The following is a 19,056-nucleotide window of genomic DNA, read 5'->3' as shown; positions in this document are numbered from 1 at the left end:
GAAACAGCTGTGCTATGCGATGTTGTGACAAGAACAGCGTGGTCCTGGGGACAGAGGAGACAGTGACAATAGCCTAGCATTGCTGCTGGGTAGTCACCTGTCCATGCCTGTTTCTGTCCTGCGACTGATTGCATCTGGCAGCAACTACAGGCAGAGAAGTTCTCCAGGAAGGCCCACGGCTGCAACAGCCGCTGTTACCACAGATTCCGCTTGCTCATTCACTGCAAAATTCCTAACTATCTTGCCTCCGTGCAGGGCCACTCCTTTGGGTTAAGACTTTATCAATAGAATCCCTGTGTTGAAATGCACACAGAACCAGTACATGAAATCCAGCAGACTCTCCAGGTGTCTTCTAGGTAAAAAAGCAGAGGCTCTTGGAAGTGATGCTGCTCAAGGTCACATAGAAAATAAGTGGCTGAGCTGGAACTAGATATTCTCCTTGCCCTCAGATCACATTACCTTAGAGAGCCACTACCAGCACATTATTACCAACAGCGCAATTACTACATCAAATCAAGTAGCTGTCTCCTAGAAAACAAGGCCTCAGGGGATGGGGTTCAGAACAGGTGAATTTTCAAATAGGGCAATGAGTGAAGAAAGGTATAAATCAGAGGATTCTAAACAGCCAGAGGCACTGGCTCCCTGGGGAAAGTGTTCCCAAAGAGGAATAGGTGCCAAACATCTTTTGATGGTGGTGTTGGTGGTTGTGGACGTGGTGGCAGTTGATGGCAGTGGTGATGATGATAATAGTGATGATGATGTTCGAGGTAATGATGGCAGCAGTGGTGGTGTTAGTGGTAGTGATGATAATAACGGTGATGCTGATGGTGGGGGTGATGGCTGCAGTGATGCTGATGGTCGTGAAACACTCAATATTAACTCATTCATTTAACAAGTATTTATTGAGACTCTGTCAGTCTAGACATTGGGGTACAATTATAAATAAAACATAGTTTCTGCTGTCACAGAGCTTAAAGTCTAATAGAGAAGGCAGACCAGCAAGTAGAAAATTTCAACACAGTATGACAAATTCTCTGATGAAATAAGCATAGGTTGTATGGGAAAGCAAATCCCTCAAGCTTTGCTCAGAGTTTCCCCAGGACTAAACACTGGCCTAACAAGTGTTGGAATATTGGATCAAGGGGTAGAAGGATGGCTGACAAGGGCCCATAGCAATAATAAACCATGCTACGCTTCAGGTAAACCCTCATTTCATGGTGGGAATTATACCCAAATAGCCAGCCACCAAAAGCGCTGCAGGAAAATGTAGTCAGGGGTAATTTACTCCTCTAGGGGCTTTGATTCAATTGTAATAAAAAAAAAAAAAAGGGACACTTATTGGGAAATTTTGGAAGGAGGGAGAGGAGAAAAAAATGTCAATATAGTTACATATTTTTAAATTCCAGTCTTTCTACTGCTGCCAGCCTGGACTTTCCTGCTTCCTTGGAGGTGTATACACGTTTATTTTTAACCCTGGTCTTTGCTAATATCGAACCACTGATGCCATCATTAATCCCCATTAATACCCTGTTCTGACTGTGCCTTTTGGGAACTAACTCAAAATTGAACTTTTTTAAAGCAATCGATGTTCAATGTACTCTTTAGTGTTATGAAAAAATTTTTGAGCTCCAGCTAGTAAATCAAACTGACCACAACTGGAGGCAGGCCCTGGAGTTTCCTGGGGCCCAACACAAGATGAATGACTGTAGACCTTAGAGACAAAATGGGCTTTAGGGCTTCTGATCCCCAAGCATATGTGATCTCACAGACAAACTGAAAATAAAGTTATTTTTCACACTGTCCACCTTTCTTCCCCTCCTCCTTGTCCCAGTATTTAGAAAGCTCTTTTTTCTTTCCATGCGTGAAAAAGGCAGTAATAACATCAGTCCTTTGATATTCTGCCAACAAGCTCCACAGGAGGCTTACTACAAACCGTGCTTCACTTTCCCCCAGTTGTTTACTTGGGCGTCTTATGGGAATCTTCACATTCAGCAAATCTCTTCACACAACAAATCATTACGACTATTCAGATCACATTTAAAAATTCACTTGGGTTGGAAATTCGACCCCTCGGTCATCCCAAACAGACTTTAAAGTCAGAGATAAATACATGAAGCGTATTCCCTGATTATACAGACCAACCATAGCACAGCTCCCTAACAGCTTTATTTTAAAAAATAAAATAAAATTTTAAAAAGCATTTGCTGCCTGGTCCTTTAGTTTATAAGCAGCTAAAATCCCCCTTTCTTGGAGTGAACTCTCCTTGAGAAATATTTGGACCCAAGTGCTCAATGGCCATTGTCCCCAATCATTTCAGCCTTGAGCTTTTTTACATTTCCCCATATGGATCTTATTTTTGGAAAAATTTCATCCATCAGTGAAAGATGATTATATAATAATAATTTGTTTCCGCATTCGTGTGTCAAAGATCTATATAATTGCCAATCAGAACTTCTAATGGCGATAACCGCCATCAGATAATGAGTGAGAGAACGTGGAGTATGTTTCGGTGCTACCTTTGTAAAGATGAAAATCCGACTGATATCTGGTGTTGTGAAAGAGTGGCAATGATTCTACTAACTTTGCAGATGCCTAGCGGTTAAAATTTCCAGGCTGGTGACCCTTACCTGACGTAGGCTCCATGACAGATTTGAGTGCCCATCTGGAGTTTCTGCTTCTCCAACCTATCGGCTTTCTTATTTTAAATTGTTATTTTTCTCTCTCCATGATTCATGCCTAGGAATGCCAGAAATGACATTCCTTGCTTTGGGATAGTGAGAAAGCTAGAGGTCTCTGATGCTCTTTATAGACTTTCCATTGGTGACACATCTCAGTCAGCAGGAGTCCCAGTGGTGGCAACTTTGGAGAATCTACTGGTGAGGCTCAATGAAAGATGTTATTATAGTCCAACAGAGTAAAATAGTAAAATACCAATTCTAAAAAGATTTTTAAAAAATTCTTATTAAAGTTGGAGTCAAGGTATCCATAAGCATGGGAGGCGTTTCTACGGTTCAGGAATGACCAAGGGAACCAATGATGGATGAGAGGTACAGAATCAGGACAATCTCTAGTACATTTCAAACTAAACATAATACCATAAGGTCGCCTTATTCACCAGGGATTTTCATTTCTGTTTATTAAAGAATTTTTGACAGTTGACAAATATATTGGAAGCCAGTGGGAAAGTAGAATTTGCCTAACAGAAATTGCTTTCGGCAGCCTATTTTGAGAAATTGTACCCATTCCATAAATAAGCAATGTGCAAATGAAGAAATTGAGGTATCAGGAAGTTAAATGACTTATCCAAGGTCACTGGTAGAACTGGAAATGGATCTCAGGTTGCCTGACCCCACTGTTCCATAGATGATGAAGTATTCCCCTGGATTTGCCCTCTGCCTGTCCTCTCTCCATATCACACAAGCTCCTTGGGTGCAAATATAATGCCTTTTACAAGCCCTGTCTCATTCAATCCTCCTCTTTTAGGTGGGGCTAGAGGGTGCGGGGACAATGAACTGCTCAGGCTTCATTTTTTTCTCTTATGGGAAAAGCCAGCAATGTAATGAAGTTTCCATTTGTGGGCAAACAGCTTGGTTTCTCAATTATTAAGGTTACATATCTTATGCCCGTTCTCCTCATATTTTTGGAGAAAAACAGACATTTATTACAAGCCATCTCTCGAATGTGATAATCATAGCCAATCTAAATGTCTGCTTTCCCCGAATTGCTTCCTGGAATGAGGTTTCAATGCTGCATCTATTTTGTAATCACAGAGGCTATTTCTGAAACGTGGGGATGCTTTTGAGCACTCCCTCCAAGCTGCGCAGTCAGGCTGCTCTGCTCTCCTGGGGGCTCACATCCCCAGGATTGCGGACAGAGATGCGGCAAAGCCAGCACACGCCTGTTGGATATGCCCTCCCAGCTTCATGCACTTCGGGTTCCCTTCTCGCCCTCTTTCCTACCCTTCTCTCCTCACTTGACATCCTTCTCCTTTCCTCTTCTTGCTGTGGTTTTTTTCCCCCTTATCTATCCATCCAGTCCTTTCATTCAAGTATTTTTGAAAGCAGCATGCAGAAGTGGTATAGCAATGAAAAAAGCAGACGCTTAAAGAACTTTAAATCCTCCGTATCTCTCTCGCGCGGTCCACACTTGGTTATTTCTCTCATGGTTGTCACTTAGTAAAATATGTTTTGGCCAAATAAAGAATCCTCAGTTACTAAGGGAGACAAGGTTAATAATCTCTAGTTGTAATGATTTTCATGAAAAATGAACCTAATCACCCACCCCTATTAGAGTTTGTGTCAAGTATATAAACAAAAGGACATTTGCATAACAGTGGTTCTATGCTTCACAATACAAATTAGGGTTAGTTCATGTTTTTTTTTAACTGAAGTAAAATTTACATACAGTGAAATGCATGGATATTAAATGCAAAATTCAATGAGTTTCAACTGGAGTAATCACCACCCCAACCAAAATATAGATGTTACCGGCAGCCCAGAAATTTCCTTTGTGATCCCTTCTAGTCAATCCACACCCCCATAGGCGATGACTATTCTGATTTCTTGCAACAGATTAGATGTCGCTGTTCTTAGATTTTACAAAACTGGATTCATACAGTACGTGCTATTTGGGGCTGGCTTCTTTTACTCAATCAGTTTTGCATGTCTTTAATTTGTTCCTCTTTACCGCTGAGCAGTACTCCATTGTCTTCTGTATCACAATTTGTCTATCCCTTCACCTGCTCATGGACATTTGAGATGTTCCGAGTTTGAGAACAAAGCCCCTGTGAACATTTCTGTCCACATCTGTTGTGTGCACATACGTTTTCATAGCTGGGGTAAGTAGCTAAAGGGGGCATATCTAAATCATAGGGTATGTATATGTTTAACTTGAAGGCAACCTGTCAGTTTTCTAAAATGATTGGACCATTTTACATTCCCGGAAGCAATACATAAGGGTACCAGTTTTACCAGAGCTTCACCTGTTCTTGGTGTTTTCAGCCCTCTTAATTTTAACGTAGATTCGAGCGGGTGTTTGGTGGCATCTCACTGGGGTTTTAATTTTCATTTCTCTGATGACCAATGATATTGAGCACCTTTTTATGCATTTATTGGACATTCATATATTTTTTTGTGCGGTATCTTTCAAGTCTTTGCCCATTTTCTTATTGCATCATTTGTCTTTTTATTATTGAGTTGTAGTTGCCCACTATATATTCTGAATACATGTTCTTTGTCAGATATGTATAGAAGATATTTTCCCCCAGAATATGGCTTGCTGTTACATTTTCTTAATGGCGTGTTTAAGGAACAATGTTTTTTAAATTTTATGAAATTCAATTTTTAAATTTTTAAAAAATCCGACCTTAGGAAATATGTTATTTATTTCCACAAGGTCATGAAGATATTCTCCTGTATTTTTTTGAAGCTTTATAATTTTAGCTTTTATATTTAGGTCTGTGATCCCTCTTGAGTTATCTTTCTGTGTGGTGTGAGGTAGGGGTCAAGATTTGATGCAAAGACTTACATCTGTTGAAAAGACTGTCTTTTCCCTCATTGAATTGCTTTGGTGGCTTTGTTGAAAGTCAGACGTCTGTAAGTGTGGATCTATTTCTGGACTCTATTCTGTTCCATTGGTCTATCTGTCTATCCTTATATACCATACTGTCTCAAAGCAGTGTTACAGTAAATCTGCAAATCAGATAGTCCTCCACTGTACGGTTCCACTTACCGTTAGGACTGATCAGCAGCAGACTGCAGCTGGAGGCTTGTGCTTCACAAAACCTGGAAAGAATCTTATTTAAGAAATAATTCTTCTCCTCCCCTAATTTAACTCTCCACCTTTGAAGCTACTTCACCTTACCCAAAATTTGTATCCAAAGGTCTTTGAGAAACTATTATAGACAGGACTGGGTTTAAAACTGTTCTATAAGAGTTAAGGAAACCCTAGCCTTTATGAGAACATAACTTTTAACAATAAAATTTAACAGAATATACTACGTTTATAACAGAGAAAAGTCCTTTCATCATAGCCTTATAAAATGTGCACACAGGAAGAAAAATACCTTTACATATTTAAAAAGAAGCTGAAACACATAGTAATTCTACAAAAGCTAAAAGTATGTGCTACAGGAAATTGGAGAATCAAGAAATGTCACATTTATTTGTTTTTCAGTATCTACTTAAAATCTGGTTAATCGCCCATGACCAAAATTGAAGAAAAGTCTAGTATTGGTCGTGCGTTAAGGCCCTCCCTGTCCTTTGAATCGTGCAGGAGCCCAGGGCTTCTTCTGCCCCTGGGTTGGAGGGCTACCCAGTGTGACTCCAACACCAGGCCCTGAGGTCAGAGTAGCCACTGGGTGGGCACTGCCCTTCAGAAGCAAGCACAGGCCAGTCCTCCTGCAGCCATCGCATTTCAAGGGCCTTCCCCCCGAAAGCACTGCATTTCCTGAGTGGGTTTCCCACGGCTCCGCAGTTCCTGAGGTTCACCTCCTCAACGGCTGGCTCCCCTTCCAGCCCTCAAAGAGCCTTGCCTCTGTCCCTTCTCGTATTTGAACAAATCCAGTTTAATCATTCCCCAGGGACCTGAGCCTTGAGTTCAGAGAGGCAGCCCACCCCACTGGGCACAAAAGGAATTTTAATTATTCTCTCTGCTATGGTAAGTATTTGGGGAAATTTTAAAAAACATAAGGAAGGAAATAATAATTATATATTTTCTCGCAGCAAGAATTGAACACAGTTAGCATCTTGACATATCCGCTTCCAGTCTTTTTTATGAAAACTCTCTTTTATTTTTTGGTAAAAAAAAAATGATAATGGTCTCTAAAAAGAATTTGGACAGTCCAGAAAAATTTAAAGATGAAACTTAAAACATCTTCCCTCAAAAAGTCACCCCAAATTTCACCACCAAGAAATAACCACTACTAATATTTGGTATATAGCATTCCAACTAGATATATCCATATTTAAATAGATATAGTGTTAAAATCATAAATAGTATTATACAATAGGGGCTAGTTTAATTAACAAGTGTTTTGCTTACTTTTTATAGCTTTATTGAGATGTACTTGACATACAATAAAATGCACATAATTAAAGTACACGATGTGACAATTGATGCACCCATGAAACCATCATCAAAATGAAAATAATGCATATATCCATCACTGTCCAGAAATTTTCTCTGTAATTTCTCCCTTTGATGACTCCCTGCTTTGTCTGCCATCCCCAGGCAATCACTGCTCTGCTATCTGTCATTACACATTGATTTATATTTTCTGGAATTTTATATAAATGGAATCATGCAGTATGTGCTCTTTTTTGTCTGATTTCATTCATGCTTCTCTCTCTCATTCTAAGGCTCATCCATGCTTTTGCTTGCATCAATAGTTCATTCCTTTTTATGGCTGATTAGGGTTCCACTGTATAGATAAACCGCAATTTGTTTACCCTTTTCCTTATTGATGGACATTTGGGTTGTTTCCAGTTTTTGCCTCTTACAAATAAAGCTAGAATTATTCATGTAAACGTCTGTGTATAGGCATGAGCTTTTTTTCTCTTAGAAAAGTACCTAGAAATAGGACAGCTGGGTCATATGGTAGGTGTATGTTTAACTTTTAATAAACATGCCAAAGTGGTTGTACCATTTTAAATTCCCACCAGCAGTGTATAAGAGTCCCAGGTGTTCACATCTTCTCCAACACTTGATATGATCAGTCTTGCTAATTTTAGACTTTCTAATAGGTGTGTAGTGTTATCTTATTGTGGTTTTAATTTGCATTCACCTGTGACTAATGATGCTGAACATCTTTTATCATGCTTATTTGCCACCCATGTGTCTTCTTTCATGTAGTATCTGTTCAAATATTTTGCCCATGTTTTTAAATTGTGTTCATTTTCTTATTATTGAGTTTCAAACATTCCGTACATGTTCAACTCCTTTATTACATGTGTGATTTACAAATATTTTTTCCCACTCTAGACTTATCTTTTCATTCTCTTAATGATGTCTTTCAAAGAGCAAAAGTTCGTAATTTGATGAAGCCCGATTTGTAAATATATTCTTTGTGGATCATTCTTTCGGTATTATATCTAAGGAATCTTTGCCTAACTAAAGGGTACAAAAATTTTTTCCTATGTTTTCTTCTAGAAGTTTTATAGTTTTAAGTTTTAAATTTAGGTCTATGAACCATTTTGAGATAATTTTTGTACATGATGTGAGGTGAGAATCAAGGTTCATTTTTGCATATGAATATCCAATTATTCCAGCACCATTTGTTGAAAAAGTTATCATTTGTCCATGGAATTGCCTTTGCAACTTGTCAAAAATTAGTTAACTATATTTCTAGGTTCTATTTCTTATGTTCTCTGATGTGTTCCATTGGTTTGTTTATTTGTATTTGTGCCAAATGGTGCCATGCTATTTAGTTTAAAAGTATTACATTTAATTGTACTCAAATTCTGTTTAATTTTATTTTATTTTATTAAATTTTACTTTCATAGAATAAAAAACTGAATTGCATCAGAAGAAATTATTAAACTTCAAATAAATGTTTCTTCACTACAAGAGATGTTATTTCCTAACAGATCCCTCTAAGGGTATTAAAAACTTACGAAAACCACTAAAAGAATGAAGAAATTATATATTTTTAAAGTATGTTTTAATTTTAGATGGTGTCAATTAACTAAGAGAGATCAACACATTAAAACATTAGCACTTTCATTTTTCCTCCTTCTTTCCTCCCTCATGTCTAATTTTTTTCTTAGGATTACTATTGTTTTTATATTATCAAGTTTTAAAATTCATATTCCTTCTGTTACTGTAATTCCCAAAGATTTTTAAATTTATCTGGATTTTTCTCACCACTAAGTCTTTTACCACGGAGTCTCTGTTCCTGGGTTCTTTCTTTGATTCAGCCCTTAATTATCTTGATATCATTTTTCAAGTAGTTTGGTTATGATGGGTACTATGTTCCTTGAGATCCTTCATGTTTGCAAATGTGTCCTGGGTGCCTTTGTTCTTGCAGAACATCTTAGCTGTGCATAAGGTTCTTGGGTCAACTTTTCTTTCCTTCAGGGCGATGTAAATATTAATTGACTGTATTTTGCCATTGAATGGTGCTGTGGAGAAGTCTGAAGGCAGCCTAATTTCCTCTCTGGTTGCTAATTTGCAATTTTCTGTCTGTATGATTGAATAAGTTTTTCTTTATCCTGAAGTTCAAATAGCTTAATTAAAGTTCCTAGGCAATGAGCATTCTGCACCAAATTACCCTGGAACACAGATTGCTCTTTCAATGTACAGATTCAATTTTCCTCAACCACGTAAAATTTTCTTATATTATGTCATGAATATATCTTCTGTTTCATTTGTTGGTTTCCCTATTTTAGAAATACTAATTATCCGTATGTTGTGTCATCTTTGTCTTCCATAACCATTAGCTTATCTCTGAATAACTTTATCTTTTTCATTAGTATTTTCTTTATCTTAAGCTTTTCTTCTATATCATAAATTTTACTTTTAGCAGTATCTATTCTGTTTCTTACAATTTATGATTTATTTTTAGTTCCATGTTGATGTGATTTGGGCCTAAATTTCTTCCTTTAGGTCTGTGATCTCCTAAGAGATTGTGAGGAAATTCTTTATGTCCCTTAATTTTGTTTTCTTCTATGTATTATTTTTTTTCATATTCTCTCTCTCCTTCTCTCTTTCTCTCTTCTCACTTCTTCTTTTCTTTTTTACGCATGTTTATACTTGCATACCTCTTCTCCAAGTGTTCCATTTGCTCTAATATAGTATGGATGAAATCTTGACTCTTCCCAATCTAAGACTAGCTCGATTTCTCCTCTGAACTACGGTTTGAGGCCAGTGTATTTCATTTTCGAGTACTCTGAGAAAGACTGAAGCACGGAAAAGAGTTTAGCTGAAGAGATGGCAATCTCTGTTAGGATACTTGGGGTCTGCTCTTTCTTTTAAGATTCTGTGAAATTTCTCATTCCGGGATCCACTCCACCTAATTGGAGGTACATCTCGCTCTCACAGGGGGATAATTCTCAGGCTTTGTATCATTTCCCCATTGGAGTCCCAGAATCTCTACCTTTTTGAGGTGCAGACCCTTTTTCACCCATTTTTCCACAGCAGTTGTTTCTACTATTCTGGTCAGAACAAGAAAAAGATCAGCATTTTAATTCAGTTGGTTTCTTTCCAGATTTTGAAATGTTTAAACAGGAAATCTCAGGATTTATTGACTTGACAGTAGTGCTTCTGAAGAACTCGTGGTTAGAGTTAGGAGCTGAGCCATGTTGCCCCTCTATTCCACTCTAGTCCTCATCTTTTCTTGTTACCAGGTTTTAAAGTGTACTGAATTATGTTGTGCCACCGACGTTGCTGATAGTGACTTTTGTGGTGCTGGTTTTTCCTTTTTCCAATATTGTAGGTACAAGAAGAGGACAATTTAGTGCAACTTTAAAGAAGTTGAATAACACTCCCTGTCCAAAGTCTTGGGCTCATATTATCTCTTTGACCACCAGTGATGCAAGAACAAGACATTTCATCCTGTCACTGGTCGGACTCTGAGTTCATGGGAAGGTGTTAAAACAGTCAATTGTGGCATGAAAAAGGACCAGCATGCCCTTGAAGCGTCCTCCAAACATATCTTGTTGCCTAGGGAGGGTGACATTACTTTAACTCTTTACATCTGTCACTAAAGACTTATCTCTTTCAGTATCTGAGCTCCCCAAAAATCAATGTTCTAATTAGAAAACAGTAGCTAATCTGGCCAAATGCTAATACATGAGAATTGTGATCTATCTAGCAACAGGAGAACAGCTCAGCACTAACAATTAAAAGGTCTGTAGAGGAGAGAGCTTTTTTTCTTACTCTTCCCCTTAGCTGATTGGGTTCAGCCCTATGCTATAAATAGGCCTTCTAATTAACAGCTATCTGTTTGAAAATCAGTCACCAGAACCATGGTTTAGGAACTTCACCTCTGGGATTCATAGGCCCTATTCTATTTCTCAATAATAAGGATAAGGAAATGGTAATGTGAGTTAAAGCTGAATCTACTTATCCACAAAGACCCTGTCATAGCCCACCAAGGCACTCTGCAGGCTTCATTATAATAGATGCAGATTTTTAAATAATCAATTCAACCGCAAGGAAAAGTATTGATTATGAATAGAGCCAAAATTGTTGGCTAATCCTTGCTGCATACCAGTCATTTCATGGAGTTACAGGATAAAGTCAAAGTTTACATCAAAGGCATGAGTTTGCAATTAGCTGAACAAGGTCCTTCAGAAATCACCAAAGAATTACTTTTTTTTTCTACGTTAAACAAATTAACTGGGTAGTTACCTTCACTTTAACCTGACTGGACAGAGTCAAAGGGGAAAAAATAGTCTGTCTGAATCAAACTGAATGGTTATCTTCTAGAGAAAACTCCCCAGAAGGACCCTCTTTGGAAAATGCCACTCAGGGTTGGAGTAAATCTCATATTTCAGTGGAGAGTTAGTCACTGACAGTAGAAGATACTTGCAAATCTTAAGTGTTTTCTTTTGGTATTTTCTATTTCATCCAATATTGCCTACTTACGTGATACTCGTGCAGATCTCCTAGCGGGCCCCTGATCCATGTTGTTTCATGACACCAAGCATTTATTCAAACTGTTTCCACTACGTAGATTGCCTTCCCTGGCCCTCAGGCCCTCAAGACCTAGCTTTCATGTCATTTCCTCTATTCAGCCCACCATTACCACCACCCCCACCCTCCAGCCTGATAAAACTGATTACTCCCTCCTTTGGGTCCCCACCCTACCTATACATCTTTCTGTCTTAATACCAATAACCTTTGCTTCCACTTGATTGGTTTCTTGTTAATCTCTCCCCGGGGAGAAGGTCTTACTTTTGTTCAAGTACACAATGCCTGTATTCTTGTTGAATATAATAGTGATCATTCAACAACTGTTGAGCATCTGCTCTTTGCTAATACTTGCTAAAAGTCCAAAAGTCACAGATTTTTATTTCTGTTCTCAGTGAATTCATGATCCAGTGGGGAAAATAGATTCCTATACAACTAAACTCAGCAAGCTGAGACTAAGCTGTTATTTGATATGGCAGTAAGCACACAAAAAGTCACCGTATTTTAATATCTCTTCTATGGTTTTTATAATGCAAACACACCTGCTTCAATCATATGTTTCACATGGCTTACTATTGTCTTCTCAGCATAGTCTAAATCTATGCTTCTCAAACTCATGTGCACACAGAGCACCTTGGGATTTTGTTAAAATGCAGACTCTGATTCTGTAAGTCTGAGGAGGAGTCTGAGATTCTGCATTTCTTACAAGCTTTTAGGGGGTGCCATTGACTTTAGTCCATGGACCACAGTTTGAGGAGCACGGCTGTAAACCATTGTCATGTTAACTTATAAACATTGTTGAAGAGGCACCAGTTTTTGGAAAAACTCCCACTGCTCCCCACCTAGACATTCTTCTGACTATAATTAAATATGTGAAAATTACAGCAAGAGAGGTAAGACTCAGTGATGCCTCCCCCAAAACTAACAGGATGCCTTGAAACTGCTACTTCCCAGGCTTTGTTTTACTGTCAAAGAACAAAAGGTCTTTGTTCCTGCACTTCGGGTCTGCTGCTACCGGCTGACTGTGATCTGAACGCGTAGCAAGCTTTTCCCAAATGGTCGAGATTGTCATTTCTTTGCTTAAGTCTCCTCTCATATTGAAACTATAATGCCCTAGGCTCTTTATGAAATGGAAATATCTTTTGACAAAACTATAAAACCTTAATGACCTTAAACAATCATAAAGAAAATATTTCTTTAATGCAACTTTTTTTTTTTTAAACAAACTCAGTAAAGTACCCCTAGGGATCTAATTCCTTATTAACTCCTAATGGTTCCTATGACAGCATCTGTTTACTTTTTCATTTCATTAGAGTCTGCCACTCAAAGTCAAAACCAGTAGACCATAAGACTTTGGGCTCCCACCCTATACATCTTTTGTTACTTGTCATTTTTGAATTCTCCTTCCACCAAGACAAGATGCTTTCTTGAGCTGTCTTCTTTCCTAGGTCTTCTCTCTTCCCCACATCGTTCTCCAGCACTATTCCAACCAGACCAAGTGCCCTACGTGTATCTTCTCCTAAGCATGTGAGAAGACAACTCTGCCTCTCTGCTATTCAATGCCACCTTGGTACAACAGTATACTAAGAGACAGTCTTGATATATAGTTTGCAAATATCTTCTCCCAGTTGTTAGGTTGTCTTTTCATTTGTTGATAGTTTCTTTTCCTGTGTAGAAGCTTTTTAGTTTGATGTAGTCCCCTTTGTTTATTCTTTCTATTGTTTCTCTTCCTGGGTCAGACATGGTATTTGAAAAAATGCTGCTAAGACTGATGTCACAGAGTGTACTACCTATATTTTCTTCTAGAACTTTAATGGCTTCAGATCTTACATTCAAGTCTTTAATCCATTTTGAGTTGATTTTTGTGCATAGTGTAAGATAATGGTCTACTTTCATTCTTTGGCCTGTGGCTGTTCAGTTCTCCCAACACCATTTATTGAAGAGACTTTCCTTTCTGCATTGTACCGTCTTTGCTCCCTTGTCAAAAATTAGTTGTCCAAATATGTGTGGATTTATTTCTGGAATCTCAATTCTGTTCTATTGATCTTGTGTCTGTTTTTGTGCCAGTACCATGCTGTTTTGGTTACTATGGCTTTGTAGTATATTTTGAAATCAGGGAGTCCAATACCTTCGGCTTTCCTCTTTTTTCTCAGGATTCCTTTGGCTATTCGGGGTCTTTTGTTGTTCCATATAAATGTTACCCCAAATACACAAACAACACCTACATCTCAATAACAAAAAAAACCCAACAACCCAGTTTAAAAATGGGCAAAAGATCTGAAGAGATATTTCTCCAAAGAAGATATACAGATGGCTAACAGGCATATGAAAGGATGTTCAACATCATTAACTATCAGGAAAATGCAAATCAAAACTACAATGAGATATCACCTCACTCCCCTCAGAATGGCTATAATTAACAAGACAGGAAACAATAAATGTTGGAGAGGGTGTGGAGACAAGGGAACGCTTGTACACTGCTGGTGGGAGTGCAAATTGGTGCAGCCACTATGCAAAACAGTCTGGAGATTCCCCAGAAAATTAAGAATAGATATACCATATGACCCAGCTATCCCACTGCTGGGTATTTATCCAAAGAAATTGAAAGAACAAATGCATAAAGATACATGCACCCCTATGTTCATCGCAGCATTATTCACAATAGCCAAGGCTTGGAAGCAACCTAGGTGCTGATCAAGGGACGAATGGATAAAGAAGATGTGGTATATTTTCACAATGGAATACTACTCAGACATAAGAAATGATGAAATCTGGCCATTTGTGGCAACATGGATGGACCTTGAAGATATTATGCTAATTGAAATAAATCTGAGGGAGAAAGTCAAATACCATATGATCTCACTTATAAGTAGAAGATAAAAACAATGACAAACAACACATAGCAACAGAGATTGGGTTGGTGGTTACCATAGGGGAAGGGGGGAGGAGGATGGGCAAAAGAGGTGATGAGGCATATGTGTGTGATGATGGATTGTAATTAGTCTTTGTGTGGCGAACATGATGTAATCTACACAGAATCTTACATATATTACAATGTACACCTATCTGAAGTTTATGTAATGTTATAAACCACTGTTACCGCAATGAAAAAAAGAGAAAGAGAGACAGTCTCTTTTCCCCTTGCACACTTAGTTATGGCATCACTTTCCCTGACAATATAACAGAGAATTGAACAGTAGTGGAACTGTTTTCATCCTGCAGGTCATAGGGAAGACACTTGGAGCCTTAGCTTGCCCAATGTCAGAGTGTGGAGAGGACTCTTCCAAATGATCTTTCTTCTTTCTCACCACTTGTGATCTCATTTAGGTTAATGCCAGAGATGACGAAGGTGTCCTTGTTGGATCCTGGGACAATGTCTATGCCTATGGCGTTCCCCCGTCAGCCTGGACCGGAAGCGTTGACATTCTGTTGGAATACCATAGTTCTGAAAATCCTGTCCGGTATGGTCAGTGCTGGGTTTTTGCTGGTGTCTTTAACACATGTAAGTGTCCAATTGAGTAATATTTTTTTAATGTAAAGGAAATTTCACTTCAAGACATTTTATCCATAACCTAGCAAAGAGACTTAGAACCCTGTTGGCTCCATAGAATTTATGGGTGGTTATTCTGGGATGTAGTGAATGCATAATTTAATTGTACTAGGCCAAATATGCTCATAGTTTCTCTTTGACTGCAGAATCTTTATAGAAAGAATGATGGACTATTTCCTACATAATCCATCATTCAATAACCAGAGATATGGAGGGTCCCAGGGAGCAAGTAAGGATATAGGGGAAAGGATGTGCCATTTTCTTTTCAGTAACCCCCCACACTTGCAAAATTTAAAATAATAAATAATAAGAAAAGATATATACTGCTTCTTTGTTATTAAGAGTTTTATAAATATGCTTATTTGCCTATTGTTTATCACTGAGAAGTTTTGTAAATGCGTCCGCTTAATTTTTACCCTAGCTATGGAAGGGATTGTGGCAGGCCATCTCATCTCCACTTTTACGTGTGAGTCTCAATGCCCCTGAGCATTTAGAGATCAGAACTTCATGAACCATCTTTACACTCCAGTTTCCTTTCTGGTTTTTAATCCACCCAACATCCAATCCATAGAGGAAAACATATGGGAACAAAATATTCTCTTCAGCTTCATGCATCATTTTTCAAAATGGCATTTGCCTGTCTAGGCCCAAACAAAGTTGTTGTTAATCCAGTGAATATTTTTAAAAATACATTTACTTGAGTATGTCTTCGTCATTGGTAACGATTTTCACTTCCACGTGCCGTTTCTGCAGCTTTGGAGAAAACTTTAAGCTCAAGTGGAGTGTCCTTTCTGCAGGCTTGTTAACAAAGAATGTTTTACCTAGTGAGCACTTTTTATAAATCAAAAAAATCAAGCAGGAGCAAGAGGCTGGAAGCCAGGATGAGGCCGTTTTTTCATAAATGATTATGAAGCCTCAGTTTTAGCTCAAAGCTGCAACAGTCTAAGAATTAGTCAGTGATCCAAGTGGGAAGAAACCATGAGTTTTGTATTTGTGTTTTGCTTCTCCATGGCTTCAAACTAAATAAGATGATTTTCTTAGCTATTTGAGTAAATCCCGAGGGCCAAAGGAATCTGTCTCTCCTGGGAGCAATAAGGCCAATGGGTCAGACCCTAGAAGTGCTGACCTCTGAAGTTCTAGGTAGAAGCCTGAACTTCATGATGGGCTAGTGGTTGGAGGTAGTCCCCTCCCTCGTGGTTCCCAAACCAAGGCCATGTAGAGGGTGCCCAGCAGAGGCAGCAGCTCTGAAACGACTCCAGGAAAACATAAAGGACCTTCTGCCTCCCCAGACCCTCCTACTGCCTACAATTTCACTATCCCAGTCTAATTCCTTTGGGCTTAAAACCAGATAAAATAGTGAACACCTTCCATCCTTTTATGTCGTTTGTATAAAAAGGTCATCAGATCTATTTCTGAAAACAGGCTTTGATGGTAAGCTCGGAAAAGGCATAAGTACAACGTGTGAAAGTCACAGTGAGAACAGGGAAGTTGGAGGGGAGGGGGTACTGGTGCACTAGTGTCCGCTTTCACCTGTCTTAAAATCATGAGTTCAGCAGACTCTGGAACCAGTCTCAATCTATGATAATGTGAATTAGTTTTAAGTCGGAAATAGAACTAGAGTGTCAGATGTTTTATTGGTAAAACTATGGCATGAATAGGGGCTGTAAATCAATAAAGAAAGTTGGAAGTGGAAGGCAGGTGGTGGTTGCCATCATTGGTGTTGAGAGTGTTAAGATTAAGTCATTTCATGAGGGCACTTGCATCTCTACCAGACTCAAGTTTGGACTTCCAAGGTTGTTCTATTGAAGGAGGTGGATAGACTTTGGTTAAAAATGCTAAACTATTCTGAGAAAAAATAAGACAAGCCAGGTCATTAATCTTAAAATTGTCAGCTGAATTATTTTCAATGAGTCCTGATGTCTGGCGTCCTGGGAGGCAGGGAGGGCATTTGGATTAAGTTTAATCAATAGGTACATATGGCAAGAGATGCATCCAGGTAATTAATTATCTAACAATTAAAATAAATCTGTGGTGTCACCCTCCGCCAAGTGTCACAAGAGCAAATTCCAGCCAGAAGAGCAAACCCCACTGAGGACCCACTTTGTAAATTCCTAACTTCCTATTAGCTGCGATTTCTAAATTTTATTTTCAGGAACGTAGTCTCATTGGCTGGGCTAAAATAATACTACTTGGATAGTCGTATGGTTTGCAACTGAACTGTTGGAATCCTGTTATTGGGATTCTATTCCACTTGGCTTCATATGGCCCCGGCTGCGGTTTGGAATGATTGCACAGCAAGGTTTCTCTCTGCAGCCCCGATGCTAGACAGCAGCACCCCTTCATCAGTATGGAACATTTGAGGACAACACGTGCAAAGGGTTTCTCACATTGGTAAAGAAGAAAGTCCCTTATGAGAAGCGATTGTTCACTATGTATGCATTCAATTTTGGTGATGTGTTTTGTTGTGGTCTGTCCTTCTTTCCTACAGTTTTGCGCTGCCTTGGGATACCAGCAAGGGTTGTTACCAATTATTTCTCAGCCCATGATAATAATGCCAATTTGCAAACAGACATCTTCCTGGAAGAAGATGGGAACGTGAACTCCAAACTCACCAAGGATTCGATTTGGTGAGTTTGATTTTCAAGGGCATTTGCTGATAACAAATTAAAGTGACATCACGTATTAACTACAAGGCAGACTCAGTCTAATGTTTCTTTCGCTCCTATTTTGAGGACTGTTCAATACCACAGGCAGAAATATTTGATGGTCAGAGATTGTTTTTAGCTAATGAATGAGAAATGTTACTGAACAGGCAGTTTACGTTCCTAGTAATAAAGCTTGATCATCCCATTATGACAGCAACCACCAAAAAAGGCCATAGTTTTAGTACCTAGAGCCCACATTAGTTCCTCTCTGCCTTAGTACATGAACAGTACAGTGAATGGCAGAGGTATGGGAGCCATGCATTCTCTACGTCAACAACACTCCAGGAGTAGTATAGCTAACGTTTATTGAGCACTCACTATGTACCAGTCTCTCTGTGTGCGTGATCTGGTCTAATTCTTCTAACAGTTTTATCAGGTGGGGGCTTATTAACATCTCCATTTACCGATGAGGAAACTGAGGCCCAGAGAGGTTAAAGTAATTTGCTCAAGCTCACACATCTGGTAAGCTGAGAGTAAAACCCAAGTGCATCTGACCCTACCCACAGCCTCTTTGCCTGTGCAATGCAGGATCGCTCTGTGAATGTAAAGGTGTGGTTCTCTTTGCCTCGTCTTTCATTCAGAGATAGACACAAGAGGAAAGTTGAAATTGTGACCAAATACCAACCACATGGTTCTTTCACTGCCCTGAGCAGCTGTGTCACAAGCTGGCTACAGGGAGTTTAAGATCCCAAAGAAATTTCCTTTTTCCGTGGGACCCCCTCAGTCCAAAGCAATACTAAAAAAACGAGGGAAAAATCCTGAGAGTCCAAATTTAAAGAATATTTACAAAGGTCTGTACAGGAGAAAATTGCCAGGCATCGAATTAGGTGGAACTTTCAAGCCAAAAATGTGTCCCCTACGTTTGTTCTTTATAAGTAATAAAGCTAACACATTGTCAGTTGTAAAAGCATCTGAATGGGGTGGTAGGAAGTTACAAGCTCATTTTCAGAAAAACTAAAAGTTAGAAGTGCCCTAACTCCCTCGTGTTACAGGAATGGATCACAATCATAGGAGCAGTATTAACTTGCCAGTACCTGCAAGCACGCATCTGAGAATGTCGAGAGAAGGAAATCGCTGAACCAGTAGCAAAGTGCTGCTGTGAATAAAAATTAGCGCAGTGCATTTGAAGGGAAGGAGCTGAGCAATGGCAAGCTGGAGAGCACAGGCAGG

General features: G+C 38.9%; 1 protein-coding gene across 1 annotated transcript in view; it reads left to right on the top strand.

The window, feature by feature from the left end:
• F13A1 (coagulation factor XIII A chain) overlaps nt 1–19,056 on the top strand; it is a 156,080-nt gene that overhangs the window by 75,253 nt on the left and 61,771 nt on the right. The window contains exons 7-8 of the mRNA XM_008534975.2: nt 14,959–15,133; nt 17,670–17,808. Coding sequence (XP_008533197.2) covers nt 14,959–15,133; nt 17,670–17,808 — 314 coding nt within the window. The remainder of the gene's footprint in view (nt 1–14,958; nt 15,134–17,669; nt 17,809–19,056) is intronic.

This window comes from Equus przewalskii, chromosome 19 (genome assembly GCF_037783145.1).
Source record: "Equus przewalskii isolate Varuska chromosome 19, EquPr2, whole genome shotgun sequence".
Taxonomy (NCBI): domain Eukaryota; kingdom Metazoa; phylum Chordata; class Mammalia; order Perissodactyla; family Equidae; genus Equus; species Equus przewalskii.
Note: the sequence above shows the minus strand (reverse complement) of the source record. Positions and strands in the feature narration are given on the sequence as shown.